At 41.2% G+C, this 20,957-nt stretch overlaps 1 protein-coding gene across 8 annotated transcripts in view; it reads right to left on the bottom strand.

Moving 5' to 3' along the window:
• The window catches only part of ARMC8 (armadillo repeat containing 8), a 76,842-nt gene extending 57,473 nt beyond the window's left edge, over positions 1-19,369 (bottom strand). The window contains exons 1-3 of one of the 8 annotated variants that reach the window (XR_015700316.1): positions 19,170-19,369; positions 16,828-16,904; positions 2,711-2,782 (exon numbers count right to left, since the gene is read on the bottom strand). Coding sequence is in view for 6 of the 8 variants with exons in the window: in XM_087738669.1 (XP_087594795.1) it covers positions 2,711-2,782; positions 16,828-16,904; positions 19,170-19,214 (194 nt within the window). In the remaining 2 variants the exon portion in view is untranslated. Of the gene's footprint in view, positions 1-2,710; positions 2,783-12,372; positions 12,501-15,598; positions 15,672-16,827; positions 16,905-18,581; positions 18,749-19,169 lie in introns of those variants that run through there. The other 7 variants (XM_087738669.1, XM_087738670.1, XM_087738672.1 and 4 more) reach the window with 7 other exon arrangements.
• Between the last annotated feature and the right edge of the window lie 1,588 nt (positions 19,370-20,957).

Raw genomic sequence — 20,957 nt, 5'->3', positions numbered from 1 at the left:
TATGGCACTGAAATACCTTTTTCCCCCCCCCCGAACTTTAGAAATTTTATTTTCTGGTACTGCTACTAAAAAGTAACAGTTTCAAAAAGTAAAATTTCTGCAGTCTTGACAGAGGTGCCTGAGGCCAGCATTTCATGAGAATTTAAAGGAACAACTCTCATTCTGCAGAGAGGAAGAGATATAGAAGATCATTTTTTTAAGAAACAAAATCCACATACAGGCTGGCTACATTTATATTCTTAACATCTAGGACCATGTTTGTGTACACATTTGTACAGTTCTTAACACTACTCAGTTCTTAAGTCCAGACACAGCAATTCTGCAAGCTTTCTTCAATCGACTTTGTTTTTCTTAGCACCCTCTTCAGAACAAGTGGTCAAGAAGTGACCATAGGTCAGACCGAATTTCAAAGGGACAAAAAAAAAAAAATTCATTTAAGCTATAGATGTATCTCCCCTTCTAAAGATGACATGACTAAGCAGTCAGCTCATGGACTCAGGAGGCCACTGGCCTAGAAATGACAGTGATTCAGCCATTCCTCCACAGCATTTTCTTCCTGTATGGAGATCTTCAAAGGACTTTGCATTTCTTTCCAATCAAGCAGCAGTCTAATATTTTAAAATAATAGGGATACTTCATACCTACTGGTAGTATTTGGCCCAATTTCAAACAAAAGATACTTCCTAGACTTGTTTCCAAACCTCATATGAATCTGTCTAATATTTGAACATACTGTTTGCTTTTCCACCAAGTGACGGAAATCTGAAGGGGTTCTTTGGGTTTAAAGGGTCTCTTCTGAAAGCTTGCTGGAGGAATACTTGGAGAAGAAGAGAGAAGCAAGAAATGAGTAAACAAGAAGCTGAACCACAGGACAAAGCAGCAGCAGCAGAATTCTAACAATCCCCATGCCATTACAGGAAAGAATCGACTTCCCTTGGGAGACTGCAATCTAACTCTGTGAAAAGAAAACTGTTCTCCTCCTTAACTTTGCAGAGGAGACTTAAAACAAAGAATGCTAGCTTGCTTACTCCTATTGTTATTGAGAGAAAGGTTTGACTATGCAGGTTGGAATTCCAAAGGTTCCAGTACTCTAATGACTTCAGCAGCCACTTCACGAATTAGAAGGCATGTCAAAAAAGCTAATGAATTCCCACCGGCTTCTTAGAGAGAACAAGAGGAGTTCTCCAATTCAAATGGTCTATAATCTATTTAAGTCTGCCTGCAACACCTTGAGGAAATTCTAAAGCCTTCAGAAAGGCATGTGGGAGTAGATGATGCCACTTAAGTTTTAGCCAGTGAGAATCGTCTTTTCTCATAATAAGTCAGCCAATTTACCTTCATCTGTATCTCTAGTCTGAAAAGCCTTGATATTAGATTTCCTGTATTTGAGGATAACTTGTACTGAACTGAGGACAAGCATCATAGTTTACCATTTAACATTTTCCAGACGCAGTCATTTGCAGTTATAGGTTAACCATATAATTTACTTGGACAGCCAGAAGGCATTAACAGGAAAAAAAAACCAACCCAAAAACTTTTGGATTTTCATTATTGGGCACAGAACAAGTAACAGCAAAAAGCAGGATAACTGAAGGAACATGAAGTCTGACAAAATTTAAGAACAAGCAGATTCTAGATTTGGAAGTTGGAGATCTTCTGTTGCTTTTAAAATTGGAACCACAAGAATCAATGGTAGTCGCAAGAATCCCTTAGGGCCTGTTGCTTAAAAAAATTCCTTAAACTTTGCATCATCTTCAACAAGTGTCCACTTCAATCTTTTCGTCTCATGTGAAGTCTTCTCTTCACCTGTTTATATTTGGTCAAAACGGAAGATAATTCAGCAGGTTTTGTAGAGGGGGTTTCCCCACAGCTAATCCCTAGAGAATTTAAAGGGCTAGCCTTGACACAAAATCAATCTGTAAATGAGAAGATATTCCCTGCAAATAAAATGCATTTTTTGACAAGCCAGAAGAAGCTTTCTCAAGCAGGACGGTTTGGGACCTAGTTGCCATTTAAGCAAAAGGATCATAGGTGGGTCCCATACTGCTAGCACAAGTAATGCATTGCTCAATTTTTATCTTCTCCATTGCTGCAAATTGTGGCTGAAAGAAAGCTGGAGGAGAAGAGGGGTGAAATGAAAGCTGTAGTGAGCAATCCAGTAGCTAAAGTTACCTGTTAAATTTGTACTAGTGGAATCAGGATCCAGAAAATGTTAACATCAGCTGAAGCAGTAATTCAGCAATAAAGTACGATCAATGGTTTTTAATCCTCTAAAGCAGGTGGAGAAGACAAGCAAATTATCTCAGATGGTTTTAATATTTTTGAATTATATTTTTAACATAACCTTACACATTTTCACTTGTGAACTCACCAGGCAATTGGCTGAACAGGATTAAGATAAAACCACTTTCATCCATCATTAATATCATCAATGTCAGAAATTAGATTTCATTCCTGAGCTGATGAAGTTTAATAAAAATCACCAAGACTACTTTAGAGAATTCTATGAAATTCTAAATTAAAAGCATTACTCAACAGCCTGTTCTGTAATAAATGAGTTTAACAGATATTTCACGTCTCTCTTAGTTACATTAAAGAAAGTATGCAGTCAACTATAATCAAAGTTAAAACAAAAAAGTGCCTGTGATCTAAGGATCATTATTCCAGACCTGTTGTGAATCAGTGAAAAGGAGAGTAGCAAAGGACATACCTTGGAACTGCTCCCAAAACAATCAAGTTGGCTTTTTGTTTGTTGTTTCCAATTACAGCATTTTTCATATCTCTGTAAATCCAGAAAGAAAAACAAACCCTGGTAAATTATGCTGAGGTACTGAGGGCTTAATCTATAGAATTTACTATTTCCATGAAGGCTTATCAAGTAGTCTTCCATATGTCCATGCTGCACCTACAGGACTGAGTCGTGCTTCAGGGCACAGTTTCCACAGCCCACATATAAATACCCCAGAGCTCTGGGATTCCATTATGTCCCAGCTTATGCAAGTAAGCAAAAACCCAAACTATCTCACATGCACATCAGACATGAAGTAATCTCATTGTTGAGGAAAACTAGATATACTGGTTCTTTGTGCCCATATATTCACTAGACTTCTAAAAGAAAAAACACTATTGGTTGGGAAATCAAATGTTGGTAATTTAAAGTATTAACTGAATATTCTACTGCGTGCAGGAAAAGACAAGCTTAAAAAAAAAAAAAGGAACAAGGAACTATCACCAGTCTCCAGAGACCAGGCTTTCGCTCTCTTCTTCACCACAAGCTTCCTTTTGTGAATTTCAGCAGGACACCTAAACATCTGCATGTCAAAATCCCAGGAATAAAGTGGAAACGAAAGCATTTTCCTGTCTGAGAGTTACTGCAAGATTAAATACATTAAAGGCATTCACACTATGGTAAAGGAGCAAGGGAAGCATTTTGGAAAGAGGACACTGGTTGCACACACTAAGAAGTCCTATGAAAATGTGTGGTTTGCAACCTTGTTGTTCAGAAAATTGCTACTATATCTTGAAAACCATCACCACCTTTTTAAGATTTTTTTTTTCTTCATATGAATATATTGAACATAGATGAACATCCAGAGAATCTTAAAGAAAGCTAGCAACTTATGACCAGTTTCAGAAAATCAAGATGACACATTTCTAGGAAGCTTTCTAGTTGTAGGGATCTTTATAAGAGCAGAGAACAAACAGTCCAAATTCAAATAATTCTTTATCAACAAAAAACAAAACTAGACTGATTATAGTGTTAGTAATTGCAAAATTGATAACCTTATCACTGGCTAACTATGCCCATAATTCATTCAAATAATTTGGGAGCTTTAGTGGTTGCTTTAAGTTAGCGTATTTTCTTGCTGTATCACACTTGCACCTGCTAACTGCAAATTTTAAGAGATTTAGAGTAGCCCTGTTCTTTAAGATTGACCCTGACATGCGTGAACACTATATAGTCCTTACGTACCCACTGAACGTGCAAATTCCACTGCAATAAGCAGTTGCGCCGAGTGTTAAACTCACTTCATTAAGAGTTATAAAAAACTTCTTAGCCAAGGCAGGCAATATCTGGACTGGCAAAAACAGAACCTTTATAAACCTCAATTAGTAAAAGGTAATTGCCTGTTCTTCCTAAAGTATTTTTCTCCATGTGACTCACTCTCCCGTTGCATGCAGTTACGCGGACACAGAAGAGTGCTCTACAAATTTTAAGCAAATGGAGGCTAACTTCTCAAGTTCGGCTAGTGATCTTGGAGCTCCAAGAAGGCAGCAGCATTGAAAGCAGCTGAACGCTGAACTGCAGTTTTGTGTATCTCTTAACCCAGGCAGAGTCCACTTGAATTGTCAAGGGAGCCATTACTTAACAGGAATCTGCCTACTGAGAACGCAGTTTTACACAGCTGAGTATCAGCACAAAATGTTGGACCTTTCTGTCGTATCTCCTGTAAGTTTGGTAACTTTACACCACAAGACAGGAGGTAGAGGAGAAAGAGCAAGACCAGAAGACAGGCTAAGCTGGAAGCTCAAGAAAATTTAAGGAATGGACTTGAAGATTTCACTAAACTCAGAAACAGTACTTCAATGGTTTCTATGCTGAACACTTGATATGAAAGTATCCCAGGTGTTTTTAAAGGGTTTTAAAATACAAGAGTCAGTCCAAAACAGTGGCAGAAGCAATGATCAGATGTCTCAAAGGAATGGAAACTGTACCAACAGATGTGCTAGGTTCAGGTACTAAACTGCTCAGGCCACTCTAGGACTTCTAAAAAGGCTACCTCTCCCTGTTATCCTTAGGCACCAGCTCTCGAAGTCATCAGAAAGGCTGCATCATTTCATGTATCCGCGAAGGTATCTTGAGAAGCTGAAGAGAAGGCACTAGAAACAGATTTTGGTGACATTTTAACGCTCCGCTCAGGTGATTTTACACATCATTTTGTGCTTGTTTTTTTTTTAAAAAAAAAAAAACACACAAAAAACCACCACCACCAAACTTTTGTGACTCCTACACCAACTCCACAACAAAATAGCTTGCTAACCTGATAACCATTTAATAGGTATTAAGTACTGCCTATTAGAATTTGATTTAGAGACCCTTTCAGAAGTGGCAGGAACATGGCCAAGTTCCCCAACACTCACATTTAGAGGTTTAGTGAGGTCACAGCCCTCATCTGTAAATGATGCAGATGAGTTTCTCCATCCTACTTCATAAAGTTCCTCAGAAAGGTCACGGCAGATAGACAAGAAATATCACAAGCTTGAGATTTCTGACAAATCCAACACATGTACATTCGACCACTTCAACTTGCAAGTAAAATACCTTCAAATTGGTAAGGTGACCAAAAACTGTCAGAGATAGGACTCAGCAAAGATCACCATGTTTGTGTGCATTATGCCTTGGCACTCCCAAGTTCCATGCCATGCTTATCTCTTCAAATTTGCCACTTACAGAAATGAACCTATTCAATACACAGGAAGCAGGTGGATATGGAAACCAAGAATATCCTTAAAATGCCGTAATCCAATGATGAATAATAGCGGACTTTTTTTTTCGTTTACTCTGAAAAATAATTATGTGATTCCACGTTACATTTTATGGAGATTTTCCTGATCAGGAAGCTAATCTCCTTAAGAAGTAAAGCACCATGTGCTGTCCTAGGCTACCAGGTCCTTGGTGAATCATGAACCTTGGAAAAACTGAAGGCAACTCCCTTATTTGAAAACATCATCTCCAACAAGTTTGAGCTTGACTGATTTCAGATCCACGACGACATGAGATTCATCCAAGGAGAAAAAGCAGTAAAGATCACCATCTTCTCCAAAAGGTAACAAAAACCTCAGATATTTGTAGTCCAAAACTGGATAACCACTTTATTTCTGAATGTCATACACACTGCTCCCATTTCCTACTGCGAAAAGGAGTCCTTGAAATGAGGAAGAAGGAAACAGCAGCAAAAACACAATTACAAAGAGATGAGAACTTCAAAAGAACAACTAGTCTATGGTGATTCTAGGCCTAATCTGAGAGAAGACCATGATCCAGAAGAGGGAGATAACACAGGCTTTCCAATTATCAGCTCCAAGCTCTCAGGTAGGTCATCAACCCTACTGCCAGGCAACAGCACAGCATGAGCAGCTTCAGAAAAAAAAAAAAAGGGAAATCTTATATATGTACCTAGAACATTCCAGCACTACTCAGTTTCTCAGCCTCATAAAGGCAGCTTTCTATAGAGCCAAAAGATAAACCATGAAGCCTTCATATGACAGAGGTCTTAAGATGCATTTGAGGTTGGTTGGGTTTTTGGGTTGTTTCTTTTGTTTTATATCCTGTGTATTAAATCTTATAGTTTAGATTCAAACTGAATTCAAAGTCATTTAACAAAATAACCTAAATTACAATAATTTTAATGCACAGATTTAAAATCTGATACCTGATATTTATGCCTACATTTACTATAATGCAATAAAGTAATTTATGTGAAAAAAACTTCCAAGCAGGATAATATAGGCTGCCAACAATAAAATACGGCGAAGAGATCCTAACTAAGCACTTGGAAATATTGCTTCCTGAAGTGCTAAACCAGCTTTTTTCATTTATTGCTTCTTAAAGAAATAAGAATATAGTTTCATCAGCTCAACCCTGTGACCACTCAGTTTTAAGTTATGAAACTAACTAGAGACTGGAAAAGTAGACTTATTTTCTTCCTACAAACCCTAGAAAAGGAGAAAAAAATTATCAGGTGAGGTTTACCAGCTCTAATGATCTTTTGGAACATAGCAACCCAAAAGCAATCAGTTCAATTAATTAGCTATAAATAAAATGCAATGCATGATAGTTTTGCAAGTGTATTAGCACAGTATGAGTGTTTAAAATAAAATATTTTAGGAGTACATTGAACTCACAAAAAAAACATCTAATTTCCAACTAAATGCAGGTCGACAAGGCTTACAAGAGGAACTAATCTGTCAATTGTGTATGAAGTTAATATGTTTTTATTCTGATACTTAATGTGTAAGTGTTTAAAGGCACCAGATATAGCCCACTCCAGATAAGCAAGAAGCAATATTAAATATAGCAATTTGCAAGTAAAATATGGCCTTTAAGTTTTAATGATTCTTAGCCAATAAAAATTAATATTATGAAATGTCTAAGTCCTGAGAAAATTAGCATTCTAGTCTGTCAATGTAAATTATTATTGTAGAAGCAACTTAAGGTGCTGAACTTTGTCCTAAGCAGAAATTATTGAAGTTGATTCTAAGTTTGGACTCTTCTCACAAAAACACCAGACGTGTCCCGTATTTAGCGTGCAGTTCTCTGAACTGGTATGAGCTAACTTCCCAGCTGAGAAAGAACAGACCTCTAAAGCATTCCTAGCAAGCCCCAATACCTGCACCTCTTCTGCAAAAGAGATCATGAGAAAGCAACATGGATATATGGACTCCTCAGTGAGAATTTGGTTTTACCTACATTTTTAAATACAGTAAATCAAGCACAAACATAAGAAATTTTAAAATTCTGATAGGAAGCCCTGGAGCTTTCCTATGTCACCTTCTAGCAAAGCAACACGAAAGATCTTGAAACAAGCTAGAGTGACTTGATGAGGAAGCAGCAATAGGAACTACACAGAAGAGGAGGAAATAAACAGCCTGCGTGATATTTTCTCATCTTATGTCTTTCGAAAATAGAGTAGGTAGCCATATTTAAGAGGTTCCTGGACAGAGAAGGATATCAAACATGAGATGAACAACCACAGAAGGAAAAAATAGTCCTAGACACTTCAAGTCAATGCTTTCACTTTTAACATGAAAGAGTTACAAGAGATTCTGAGACAATTATGCACACAGAGGAAGCATCCAAAACAATGCATTGTCAGACCAGAAGATTTATCTACCAGAGGCTGATCGAAATTATAAACAATAGAATGATGCAAACTGTCATTCTGAAAAGGTTTTCAAAAACTCGAAATGCAAATATCTCAAAAGCTGAGGTACTGGTAGGTGATACAAGGACATAGCTCAAATAAAAACTGTCTGCCCCAACTTCAGGAGAGTTTCTAAGTTTCAGTATCACATAAGCAAATGGTACCTGGACTGGCGGGACTCGAGTCAAAAGCTAACTGTGGAGATAAAGTTTTGACAATTATGCTTTCTATAGCTTTTGCCTCCTCTTCCTTCTCCCTTCCTCCCACTCTCCCATTTTTATAGAGAGATGCAAAACAATCAACAACAGGAATTAATGACAAATTTTGGATGTTAAAATATGCCCATCATTGTTTTGACATAATTAATTTATAAGATGGACACTACCACAGCTTGAATCTGTTAATTACCCAACAAGTGAGTTGTTTTCTACCCCTTTAGCAGGGAGCATGTTTGTACTAGCATGATTACTGGTCCAACCAAGTCAATAAAATGTTAAAAACTCCGGCCAATGCAAGCAAACCACCAAAATCATAGATCAGCTCATTTTTAAGGTTAATCACCAGGCTGGGAAGAAAAGTTTCACGATTTCTAATCCCATTCAAAAAATATCAGTTGATGCAAAGAAAAAGATGATTTTACAGGAAAGAACAAAGTAGCACGTAGAAAGTTACTCAACTTGTTTGAGTTTTAACGCTTAGAAACTGTTACACAATTAGCATACAGTGCAAACTAAACAAACTCAACATTTAAACAAGGAAGCCCTAAATCCATGGTTGTTCCCAATCTTAATTCTGTATTCTCAGACACTGCATAAAATCAAAGTGCCATAGAAAAATAACATATGGCTATAATTACAGCAACGCGGAACAGTAGAACTTAACATACATAATGCTAAAAGTGATTGTTTAATCCAACTTCCCCATATCACAATGCCACAGAAACAGCTTAAACTCCTGTCTGAAGTATCCTCTTTGGAGAGGCAACTTACCTTGTTGTAAGATTTCTTGCCAAGGAAAGTCTACCAAATAGAAAGGTAAGCTGTTTCAATGATCCATACTTACTTAGTAGTTAGAAATATTTATACCTTATTCCTACCCTGAATCTATCCAGTTTCCAGTACTTATCTTGCTCTGTATGTGTGACAGACTGAAGAAACCTCTCATATCAAATCTTTACTTCCATATAAGAGCTTACGTCAGTCAATTCACATGCTAGCCTTCTATATCAAGCTTAACAACTTAAGCTCTCCATGTCTTTGGCTACAGTTTCAACTCAAGTTCCTTTCAAATCTCTAGGTTGACTGACAAAACAGGAGATGCTGCTTTTCCCACCTCTCTCTCAAACATGTTTTATTGCCTCATCCTTTGCACCGAGTCTGGAAATTAATGATCTCATGCAACTTGTCGCAAAATCAATAGAAAAATTGCTTACTCAACCTTAAGAATGATGTAGCTCAAATTTAAAATGCTTGAAGTCAGTGGAGGATGGGAGTTCAGCTAGCTTTTATTATGTACAGTTTTTAAACTAAAAAACCCAAAACCACACAAACCATAGTTAGAGCTCTGTATTATCAGCATTTCAGCATCAGTCTCTGCTATGTAAATAAACTAGGCTCTAACAGCAAAGAACTATCCAAAGAGAGGTGTGGGAAAAACAGCTGCAGTTCAGCAGAACTCTCAGAAACTGAGAGATCTCCTGCCCTGTGACGCCAGATCAGAAAAATGTTTTTCACAGCTATCCCAAAACAGCCAAACTACATGAAAAGAACAGCCTTCACCACTGTTGCTTCAGATGAATGACCCAAACCGTCGAATATAAGTATCTGTGTTACTTTGTTTCTTTTTAATGTCTCTATTTTCCTCCCAAGTATATTTCCCCTCCCAGGATGAAGTAGTAGAATGCCTTCAGCATTTAGTAGTATATTCCACAGTTGAAGCAAAAATTAAATGAAATGTCATTAAGCAAAGAGGCATCCTGTAACACTACATTTTTCTAGCACTATTTTTCATTCACTGTCTCTTGATTTAAAGTTATTTTTGTCCATTTTAAGCCCACCACTCATTATCAAAAGAATGTTGTCCACCAGAAGTCATTCATATAGAGAACTCTTAAATTTCATTCAGTACAGGAAAATACCTTAAAATGGCTTTCCAGCACCTGCTTAGCTGTTCTCAGATGTGAGCTCGTAATATTGCATGACACACTGTCCACTTCAGCTGAGGCCAACAATCACTGAAGGATCACCAAAACCTGTTAATTTGACATAGCTACTACCCATTGGATCATAATAATCTAACGTGTTTCCAACATGAAAGTATAACCTCAGATTTTTATCTCCCAATAGCTATCATCTAAGATGATGTACTGGCCTCCATATGCTTTAGTCATGCCTAAATTTCCTTTTTCAAATGGGTGTTAGTAAATGCTCACTAGGACAGAAACACCATAATTTATCTATATCCCAATGAACTCTCTCATTCTACATATGAGGGAGTTACTGGACATTTCAGGCAATGCATGTTTGAAGCATGTTTTAGCAAGTAATTTTACCAGCTAGCCTTCCTGCTACTTTACAATTCTCAAAGAAAAAATAAAAATAAAAAAATCTCAACATATTTAAATTATCAGTTCAACACCAGCAATACAGCATACATACTGAAATCATTTTAATCATCTGGCAGACAAATTAATTGGTAAACAGAGTTCTGTCCTTTGAATGTTACTAGAAATGTCAACCCTCTACAGGGAGCTAGCCTAGAAGAACATAGTTCCATATTGCAAACTGAAAATGAGCTTGTTTTGGAAAGCAAGTACATTCAATTTTTTTAATGCTGATTCTGATCCACTTGAATTGGCAGCTTAGAACCAAAAAGTGAAATTCTAAGTACTAAGAATCATAAACTCTGTAGTGTTGCTGATTTTGCAGCACACATCCCTCAGGGCCAACCTCTAGTTCAGTCTTAATAACACCCCACACGCACCCTTAAAGGCCATAACGACTATTTCTCCGTCCGCTGCCTGCTACTTTTTGCCCTCCCTTACAGGCAACCACCTCTCTGCTGCATTTATCTAACAGATTAATAAAGTTAAGTTAAACTCTGAATGACCTCAGAGTATTCAACTGTGCTCAGCTTGAAGTTTGCTACTTCCAACTCAGACCTCAAGACTTTTGTGACCAGTACTTGCTTGACTTTCTCCAGCTACATCAGCTAGTCTGATAGAAGTTGTTTCTCCTCTCTCATCCCACTTACAGCCTGAAATCATCACAGTAACAGTACCACTACTCTGAAGCTGGCATCAAGAGAGGCGTTTTGGAGAAAAGTGGCTTCATGCCCTTCTGAAAGGCAGCACTGAAACATTCATTAATCGTCAGTCCTCTCTCACAGGCTCAGAGTGGCAACTGCAAGGCTTGAAATACTAAACAACCCTATTAGGTTGAAGACTGCTAGCCAAACGTAATAGGTATACCTAATTTCCAAAAGTTTAGCCCACCTTTAAATATTAGACCAGGAGTTACAATACACAACAATTTACTTGCAAAAAATAGTATTATGCATTTGTACCTTTTGCTGCCTTATAAAGAAAGAATAAAATATTCTCACTCTTGTGCTATGACAGGAACACACTTTCTTCCTATTGCATCTTCCTCTCTTCCTTCTATCTACACTATTCTTCTATCTGACTCCACAAAAACCTATTATATTGAAAACCACTCTTCATAGAGGACTACTTAATTCTCCAATGATGTTTGAGGCCTTTCAATTTCATCTTCCATCACTCTGAAAAGTTTGTCTAGCTATTGGATTCCTCAGCTTACCTCTTGAAAGGGAGAAATCAACAAATGGAGTAGTGCTCCCAGCACCCTCTCAGCATCACCTAAATTTGCTCAAATTTCTGTCAGCTTCTGCAACCTAAAGAACAAGCTTTCCATTGCCAAAGTACAAAGAGCCTATCCTGCAGTTCACAAAGTATCAGCAGAAGAGACTCAGGAACCTTCTCCCTCAACACATGAATGACACTGCACAAAAACAATACTTCAAAAAATTATATCACTTGTTCTTAGCCAATTAGACCCCAAAGTTCCCTATTCCATCTGAAAGAATATACATTTACTACAGAGTACTGTCTAGGAGATAACAGAATTGATCAAAAATGCATAGAGACAAAGTATAACAGGCAGAATCCTCCAAGGACTGCTCTGTTTCCACAGGACCATTCTGGTGAAAACTGAAGCAAGGGAATATGCAAAGAACGAAACATGGCTCCTGCAGAAAATTTAGGTTCGAAAGTGCCCACTGAGAGACTGAAAATGTGATTGCATATGTTTGGGATGCACAGTGTGAAAATAAGTGCTGTTCATTATTTAGTCTTAAAGAAGGTTTGTTTAACAGGACATGAAGAACAAGAGGCAGAAGTAGCCTCTTCATAACTGTCTGAAGGGGGTACCTGTTGCTCCATTAGAACTGAGATGGGAATTTCTTCTCTTCCCACTCCATGAAGCTGCCTCATATTTCACACAGCTTTCCCTGCAGGCATGTGTGGAACACTGCACTGATGCTCTCATTCCAATTGCCATAGCTGAGAAATACAAGACACTATTATACAGTCATCCAGCCTGGAACAATTTTTTCAAATCCAAGAATACACAAATGAAAAAAGTTGGATGTAAAAACCACACACTGTTAGAGGTGTTCCCAATTCATTTCAAAGCAACCGACCACAAAAGAGATACAAGATAGGTTCCATGAAAGCAGTGTTACTACTTAAAATATAAGGGTTTGGGTTTTTTTTCTGGTTTGTGACTACCTTCTGGTATCTGCCATTTGAAAAAGGCAGAAACCAGCAAGCAGTACAAAACATCTTCAGTCAAATGCAAGTACAAGTCCATTGTCCCTTAGAGGAGCTTTTAACACATATCTAACTTTGCATCCAAGAACCTACCACAAAGGTAAGCCCAATTACATCTTGGTTGTACTAAAACATCAGTTTCAGAGTCTTCAAAACACTGAGCGTAACCACTAACCACTGCAGCACCGTCAGTCTAAGTCTGCAGGGATCCTAAAAACATAACTGTCAGATTGATAGTGGTTCACAAGTTCTTACCCGTATGCCAGCTATTATGCTTTCCTTAGCAACAACATCAATTCTCAAACACTCAAAATCATACTGTGTAGAAAGCATATATAACTCAAATTAAATATACTGCAGAGATCTGCACCAGTATTCCCACCACAGCACTAGACACGCTCCCTAGGAAAAAGGAAGATACTGTAAACATACACTTTGAAATTGGTTCTTCAGTACCAAGTGCCATTTCTATAGGATGTTTCTTTCATTTTCCCAAGAAATAAAATGCTCACACAAGTTTGGAAAATGCCTGCCTAGTAACTCCAGCTGGCTGGAGAAGCACATCCATATAGGACAGAAACAGCAGTAGCACAGGCATTCTCAGTGCACCACAAAAGATCATTATTTACAAGTCTTAAAAGATGACACCCTCTGACTGCCGAGGAACAGCCTGATGAGAAACAGTTGGGACCTTGAGTAAGCCAGATTTGTCAGAAAGAATGCTCCTTTCAAAACCAGCCCTCGAGATGGAATCACATAGCTCTCTGTAAAATGATAGATTGCCTCTTTGAAGACATCAGGCTAAATGTAAGCATGACAAAATGTCTCTCAAAGAAGCCCCTGACCAGCAAATAAATTAGAGGACAAAAATAGGTATCAGTCTTGCATCTGAACAATGTGGTCCTGAGCTTAAGAGCAGGTGAAAAGCAAATGATAGTCTAAGGATCACCACCCAGAATTGTTTTTTCAAAAAAAATGAATACTGCCACACTGCAAAGCACAGGATGATGTTGCAGCAACCATCCTGGGACAAACGAAGCTCTTAAAACAACGCAGAAATTTACAGAGCTATCTATGTTCTGCTCCTCTGCCAATAATGGCAAAACATTTAAGAGAACAACTGAGAGAACACAGTATTTAATCCCCTACGATATCTGTTTGAGGTAACCTATGCACTGTCAACGCTAAATGTATTCGATAGCTGCATACCTGACATTAACGCTGACCTTGCAGAATGCAGTCAAAGCGTATTTGAGAAAATTTGAACTGCAGAACAGCATGTAGAAGACGAAAGGTTTAGAAGAGCACCTAAGTAGACACAAAGCAAACCTGTAAGACCTCTCAAGCATTAAGCACGGCCACAATGTAAAATTTATGTTTACAGAAGGAAACTACTATATTAAGCTTGCTTATTTATAAAGACAGTAAATAGAAAGGTAAAGACATATACTGCCATACAGATGTGGGCCTTCCACACTGTAAATAGTTTGCTGTCAGGTACAGTAAAAGGCAGTAATCATACTCATAAGAATCTCAGCATTTCAAATCCTGAACTGAAATTCATGATTTACTGGCAGGTACACACAATTCTCCCCTGCCTACCTACTATCAATACCCAGATGAACAAGACAGAAATTATGTGAACAAAAGTTCTGCAGGGAACTTGATATTTTGAAATAAGATCAACAGAACCACATAGGGCGGTACCAGACACAAGGGAAATGGTTTCTCGGTTTTCCCATGAGGAGGAAAAGGAAAAAGCTTCTAGCCAGGTAAGACTTCACTGTCCGGACAAAAGAAGATCTGAACACAACCTCTCTGACAATTCATGGGAAAGAAAGGAAAAGAAGAGATTTGATCATTTAAATACTTTCAGAACATGCAATTAAAAGCTTTCTCAAGTTACAAGATGACAACTGGATTGGCATTTAGCTATATTTTACTTTTATCAAACCTCATTCAGAAGTTGGTTCTCATTAAAATTACAAGGATGCAATTAAAAAAAGCCCCAAACCCAAGTTATTCATTCAAGCATCTTCAATAGCATATGAAGAACAGGACTATTGTAACTGAAGACAATCTGCAGAAACAAAGGCTCTTAAGACAGCCTATTTTCTGATCCTTGATACTCGTACAGTTCCATCAATCAAAATAAAAATCTAGGTCATCAGTATTTTCAGCCAGGATGCAGGAAAAGAAAACAGCATATCTTAGGAACCAAAGATTTTCAGCAAAGTATGCAGAATATCTGGTAAAGCTTCTGACAGACACTTATGTTAGAACTTTAATCCTCTTCTACTCCACCCCAAATATCAGTTCATTCCAACTTCAATATCTCTTCAGATACCCTGAAGTCAAAGAAAGAAGGGTAAAGCAGTATTTTTCTGCCCAAAGAGAATCTTGGACTGACAGAAGTTTTTTATATATACAATATTCTAAATTCTATTTTTACATATACACTTTTCTAAATTGGACTGTTTCACACCCATCCACCAATATTCAGAAAATGACAAATCTACCACACAGGATTTGCTCAATGTCAGGAAAGATATACTCTCAGAATTAGGACTTTAACCAGAGCATCACAAATATGGTTTACCATCCAAATCTGCCCTTTGAAAGCTGTTGTGAAATAAATTGGTATTTTGTTGTCTTTAAATGCCAGAAAAGCATCTCAGCATAGAAGCCACTGAAATCCACGGACAAGATGAAGAATTTCAGATGTTAGCTGAGACAAAGATACTGCCTAAAACTTTTGTTTCTAGGAAATCAGTTATACTTCAAAAGAGATGAATAACACCTCAAAAGATAGGGAAGGGATTACCAAGGGTTGTGGGTTCCAGTCCTTTGGAAAGAAAGGAGAGCAGGGAGGGAGCGCCACCCAGGGCTCAGAGCATCTGCCAAGGAGAAAAGATGGGTTCAGTCAACCCACTTGGACACAGGATGAGACACATCCTTGCCCCTGGGACCATCGCACCAGCACTTATGAGTAGTAGACTAAGAAGGCCAAGGGTCCATCCCCCAACTCTCCTACAGGGAAGAAGGGTTAAGAACCTGTACATAGTTACAGTGGTGTGCCAGAATTTTTTATACAGGTAAGGGGGTATTTCCACCAATAAAGTTTCCAGGACAGTTTTACGTATGTTGTGTTTTTCATGCATTTCAAAGGGACACTAATTCTGATATGTTGCCCCTGGGACACCTTCTGAAATAATTTTTTTCATCTGCTACTGGAAAACACCTCAGACTGTCCTAAGCAACACAACCAACATTCTTGGCTTTTTGATTCACCTGGTCCTTCGATGTCCTCTGGTGTTTTGCTAGATAGCCACAGCCAGCAAGTTACTGGTAAGCCTGAAAAGGTCTTGTTTCACCACCACAAGTCAGTCCTGGGCAAGGACTTGTTTGCCATGCTGCTGTGTGGTTATAATGGAAAGCTTATAGCCCAAGGACAGCAAGAAAACAACCAGATCTTTGCACCAGTTTTACTACGTGTTCAGCATGGCAAGTCTTCTACTCACTCTTTCAGTTATTACCCCTTATCACTGGCACGCAACAGAAGTACTGAAGTATAATTTGCATCCAAATTAATTTCTATGGAAGCATTTTCTTTCAGCTCGCAGTTCCCATCGGTGAGATGGAATCCATGCATTAAAAAAAAAAAAAAAAGCCCCCACTCAGGCACAACAGCAGGGGAAAAAGTAAGAAGCAGGTACACTGACTTGGCAGTGGAGTAAGAGAAAAGAGTCTCAACAGACCTGCAAGAGGAGCAAAACGAGGCCAAAAGGAAGAAACATATCCAAAAAAATTCTGAATGCTCACAGAATGTTTAACCTCATTTCTGGCAACTAGGAGGCTGCGTTATGAACCATATGCACTACAGAGTGATAGTCTGCTAAAACAATACTATCATGTTTGCATTAAAATTTTCCAACAAGATTTCTCAAAAAAAGATAGGAAGAGCTTCTTGCCCTTGACATACAACTCTAGTGGAATTCAAGTAAGCCTAGCCTATGCACAACCAACAGCCCCAGTGTATTTCAGATGACTTACATGACACCTTGCAGGACTTTCTGAGGATCGAGGTCAAATAATCTATCAACATAGTGGCGGCTACTAGCCGTTACCTCCTGCAGAGAAGAAAAAAAAAAAAATTGTAATAGTTTATATCAATTCATATAATGGCAGACAAACAGGAATGGCTAACACAGCAGCAAGTCTACAAAACCTATCAGGCAAGATAGCAGCAAAAGCACAAAATCGTATTTAAATGTGCAGTATGTTACCGCTGAGCAACATCCACACAAAGAATTAACCCTGTGTTCAAGTGTGATTTAAAGATGATGATGTACTTAATTTAGATAACATGTTACGAGTCAAAGCAAGTTAACAGAATGCTGTTTATGAACAGGGCACACAAAAGGGGTCTACTTCAGTTATCAGGACTGCCTTAAATTCCAGTGTGATTATGTTTAATTACTATATAGAAAAAACATGAATTCCTGAAAGAAACAGTTTGTAAGAGCAGTTAATGTTGCTCAAGAAGCACAGCCACAAACAAGCTCTCGAAAATAAGGAAGCTCATATCAAGGCATTTTTCTGTAACTTACTTTATCATAACATATCTATGCATTTCAGAGATCGTCCTTCTATATACTGTCCCATACAACTTCAACAGGGACAGCAGCACAATATTCTCCATAACATTCCCATAGCTACTTTATAAGACAAAGTGAACTCTCTTCTCAGCAACAAGACCATGCTTGTAAGCTAAACACTTAGGCACCAATGATTTGTTATTCCCTTGAGAAGATCCAAAGTTGGAGATGGCAAGCATTCCAAAAAACAAGGGTGGGAAACAGGAAGGAAATTTTCCCTCCAGGTTCTTACAAACACATGCCAGGGTGCATTTCCAGTATCTCACTTTTTTTTTTTCTTTTTGCCAACTCAACTTTTTATTAGGCATTTCCCATTTTTTTCCTTATGAGTTTTCCTTGAAAGAAGCTATAAGGGAATTGAAAACTCTTCCTTGCTTTTGCAAGTGTCTACTCTTGGGCTGAATCTGCTCCTGCTTCCCCACCCAGACGTCAGAAGCACCAGCAGCTTCTTGAATGTGGTCTCACATAATTCTGAGAGAAGAATCATCCAGAGGCAGCAAGACTCCTTTGTCTCCAGGAATACTATTAAATTACGCCAAATAAATTCTACAGATAAACTTCCACCATGTTAATGAGAGACAGTATTTTTTGAGAACAGCAGTAGACTTTCATCCACGTGATCTACATATTTATATGCAAAAGTCTTCTGGACTTCAGAGATCCCACTGCTTTCTGTTTCTAAAATATCCTGGCTTTCACCCTATCAACTACTAGGTTTGCAATATGTAGAAGAAGGGCATTCATATCCAGACAAACAAGTTTTTCAGGTAGTCCCCAAAAATAAAGAATTTATCAACACCATCAGTTTCACAGTTCTCTTACCTAGCAAGAAATTCTAAGGAAAGAAAAAAAAAAAAAAGCCCCAAACCTCAGCTCATTTAAGCAGTATCCACGCTATACTTTTTTGCACTGCTACTCCCAGCGCACGACTGATGAGCAGCAGGACTGGGCAACCAGCACCGGCTGTTCTACTTACTCTCAGCTTTCCCCAAGGAAAGGAAGCTAGTGGTAGTTGTCAGACCCCCTTCCGCCACCCCAGCGCCCTGCCCACAGATGCAACACATCAGCCTCCTCCCTGCAGCAAAAGCCAACAAGGCCCCGAGAGCTATTACGAGAAGATGAGCGTTTCGCCACCAAAACAACACCCACTTGCTAGCAAGGGCTGGGAGAGCACGCTTCGCCAGCCACAACCAGCCCGGTGCGCTTCCGAGAGAGACCCTGCTCTCCTCTGCGGCAGCGTGGCTATTGCAGCTCGAAATAACGCCAGCGAACCCTCCGTTTGCTGAACAGGCGTTTTGGAGGGACCAAAAACATTTACAGGAGGACAGCTGAAGAGCCGAAGTCGTGTCATCAGGTAAAAAGACATTCAGAAGAGCCAGTACCTCTAACAAAAATGGGAACAGACTCCTCAAAAAAGGAGGGAATGCCGTTTTGAAGAGAAACCCCCCTCTGGGAAGAAGCTGTTGCGACGGGGGAGGCACAAGAGAAGGAGCGCCCCACCGCCGCCCGCGTCACCCCTGCGGCCCACCGCAGGCCGCCAGGCCCACTCCCGGCCCCGGGGCCGGCCCGCCGGGCCCCCCGCCACCACACAAAGGGGCCCGGCAGGTGCCGGGCGGCCCCCGCACAGCCCGCCCCCGCCAAGGCCAAGGTCAGGCCGAGCCCAGCGGCAGGCGGGCGGGCGCCCCCCCCGGCGGCCGCGCTAAGGGGCGGCGGCGGCGCAGGGGCCGCGGCACTCACCGAGAGGACGCTCATGCGGAGCGGCGCCTCCAGCACGCACGCCATCTTGGCGGACGCAGCAGCAGCTCCAGCTCCGGCGGCGGCGCCCTCACGCTCGCGCGCGCGCCGCTACCGCCGCCGGCGGGCACGGCCTCATGGCGGAGCGCAGCGCAGCGCGGCGCCGCCGGGCGGGACGGGGCGGCGGGGGGGGGGGGGCGGGGCGCCGCGGCTTCGCGCCCAGCGAATCGGCCGACGCCGAAACCCCGCTACCTTCCGCCAGCCCGCCGCCGCCGCGCATGCGCCGCTCCCCGCCCCTCCACAGCCGTCCGCCGGGCGGCCCCGCACATGCGCCTCTCGCCACCGCCCACCCCGGCCGGCAGCGGCGGGCAGCGAGGCGGGCGCTGCACGCAGGCGCAGCAGGGCGCGGCCCCGGCATGTGCGGGCCCGTCGCGAGCGCGCCCCTTGGCGGCGGGAAGCGCTGCCCCGCCGCGCCCGCGGAGCGGGGCGGGGTCGTAGAATCGCGGTTGGAAAAGACCTCTGAGAGCATCGAGTCCAACCGTTCACCCAGCACCGCCACGTCCACCGCCAAACCGCGTCCCTACGCACCACATCTACACGCGTTTTAAATACCTCCAGGGACCGGGACTCCACCGCTTCCCTGGGCAGCCTGCTCCAGCACCTGACTACGCTTTCAGTGAAGAAATGTTTCCTAGTACCCAATCTAAACCTCCCCTGGTGCAACTTGAGGACATTTCATTGCCCTTCTTTGGACGCGCTCCAGCACCTCAGTGTCCTTGTAGTGAGGGGCCCAACACTGGACACGGTACTCGAGGCGCAGCCCCACCAGTGCCGAGTACAGGGGCACTATCACCTCCCTAGCCCTGCTGGCCACACTATTCCTGATACAAGCCAGGATGCCATTGGCCCTCTTGGCCACCTGAGCACACTGCTGGCTCATGTTCAGCCGGCTGTCAGTCAACACCCCCAGGTCCTTTTCTGCCGGGCAGCTCTCCAGCCACTCCTCCCCCAGCCCATAGCTGCAGACAGCGCAGGGGACTGACTCAGCCCTTGTTTTCCTCAGCTCTCCCACCGCAGTCCTCCCGGTCCCACTGCAGAGCTTACCCCAGCAGCCCTCCAAGAAGACCGGAACGTGGGGCTGGGTGACTGACTTCATCTGACTGAAGCCCTGACGCTGAGGCAGGGGGAGGCTGACCTTACCACAGGCTTCTCACACAGCACCCTAAGAGGCACCCCCACACTGCTCTTTTCCTAGTCCCCATTCCACACCCTGTGGGACAGGGACACCAGCACGGCTTTCAGGACAGCCCCTCAGCTATCCAACAACGGCCTGACCTTTTTTTTAATTACAAGCAACCAGGTTTAGCTTCAGCTACCTTATATTCTGACTGCACTAGTGGAAACCATGGAGTTTTGCAGGTCCTTCTGACACATGCCCATCCTGGGTCTTGCCCCGGTCTGTGTGGAGTTCCTGGAACGTGAAGACAGCGTGAGCAGGGCATGCGTTGGCGATTCATTCACGCCAGCTATAGGGAGAGCTAAAGGGCTGTTGAGAACCAGCTACTCGGGCACAGTCTTCATCTGGGACACAGGCATGGCATGCCACTTCCCATCCGCAGCTTTGCTGCACATAGAGTAGATGGTTTGGATTCCTTTTTTTTTTTTTCATTGTTTTTGTTGCTTTCATAAATTTGTTCGGTTTTGGGGTGGGTTTTTGCAGAAAACACCCCAAGAAGCCTAGGACTTCACTCAGTTTTCCTACAGACTTCTGTATTTTGGTATTAACCCCCC

This window comes from Nipponia nippon, unplaced genomic scaffold, assembly GCF_047370975.1.
Source record: "Nipponia nippon isolate SJK-2023a ecotype South Korea unplaced genomic scaffold, ASM4737097v1 scaffold_7, whole genome shotgun sequence".
NCBI classification, from domain to species: domain Eukaryota; kingdom Metazoa; phylum Chordata; class Aves; order Pelecaniformes; family Threskiornithidae; genus Nipponia; species Nipponia nippon.
Note: the sequence above shows the minus strand (reverse complement) of the source record. Positions and strands in the feature narration are given on the sequence as shown.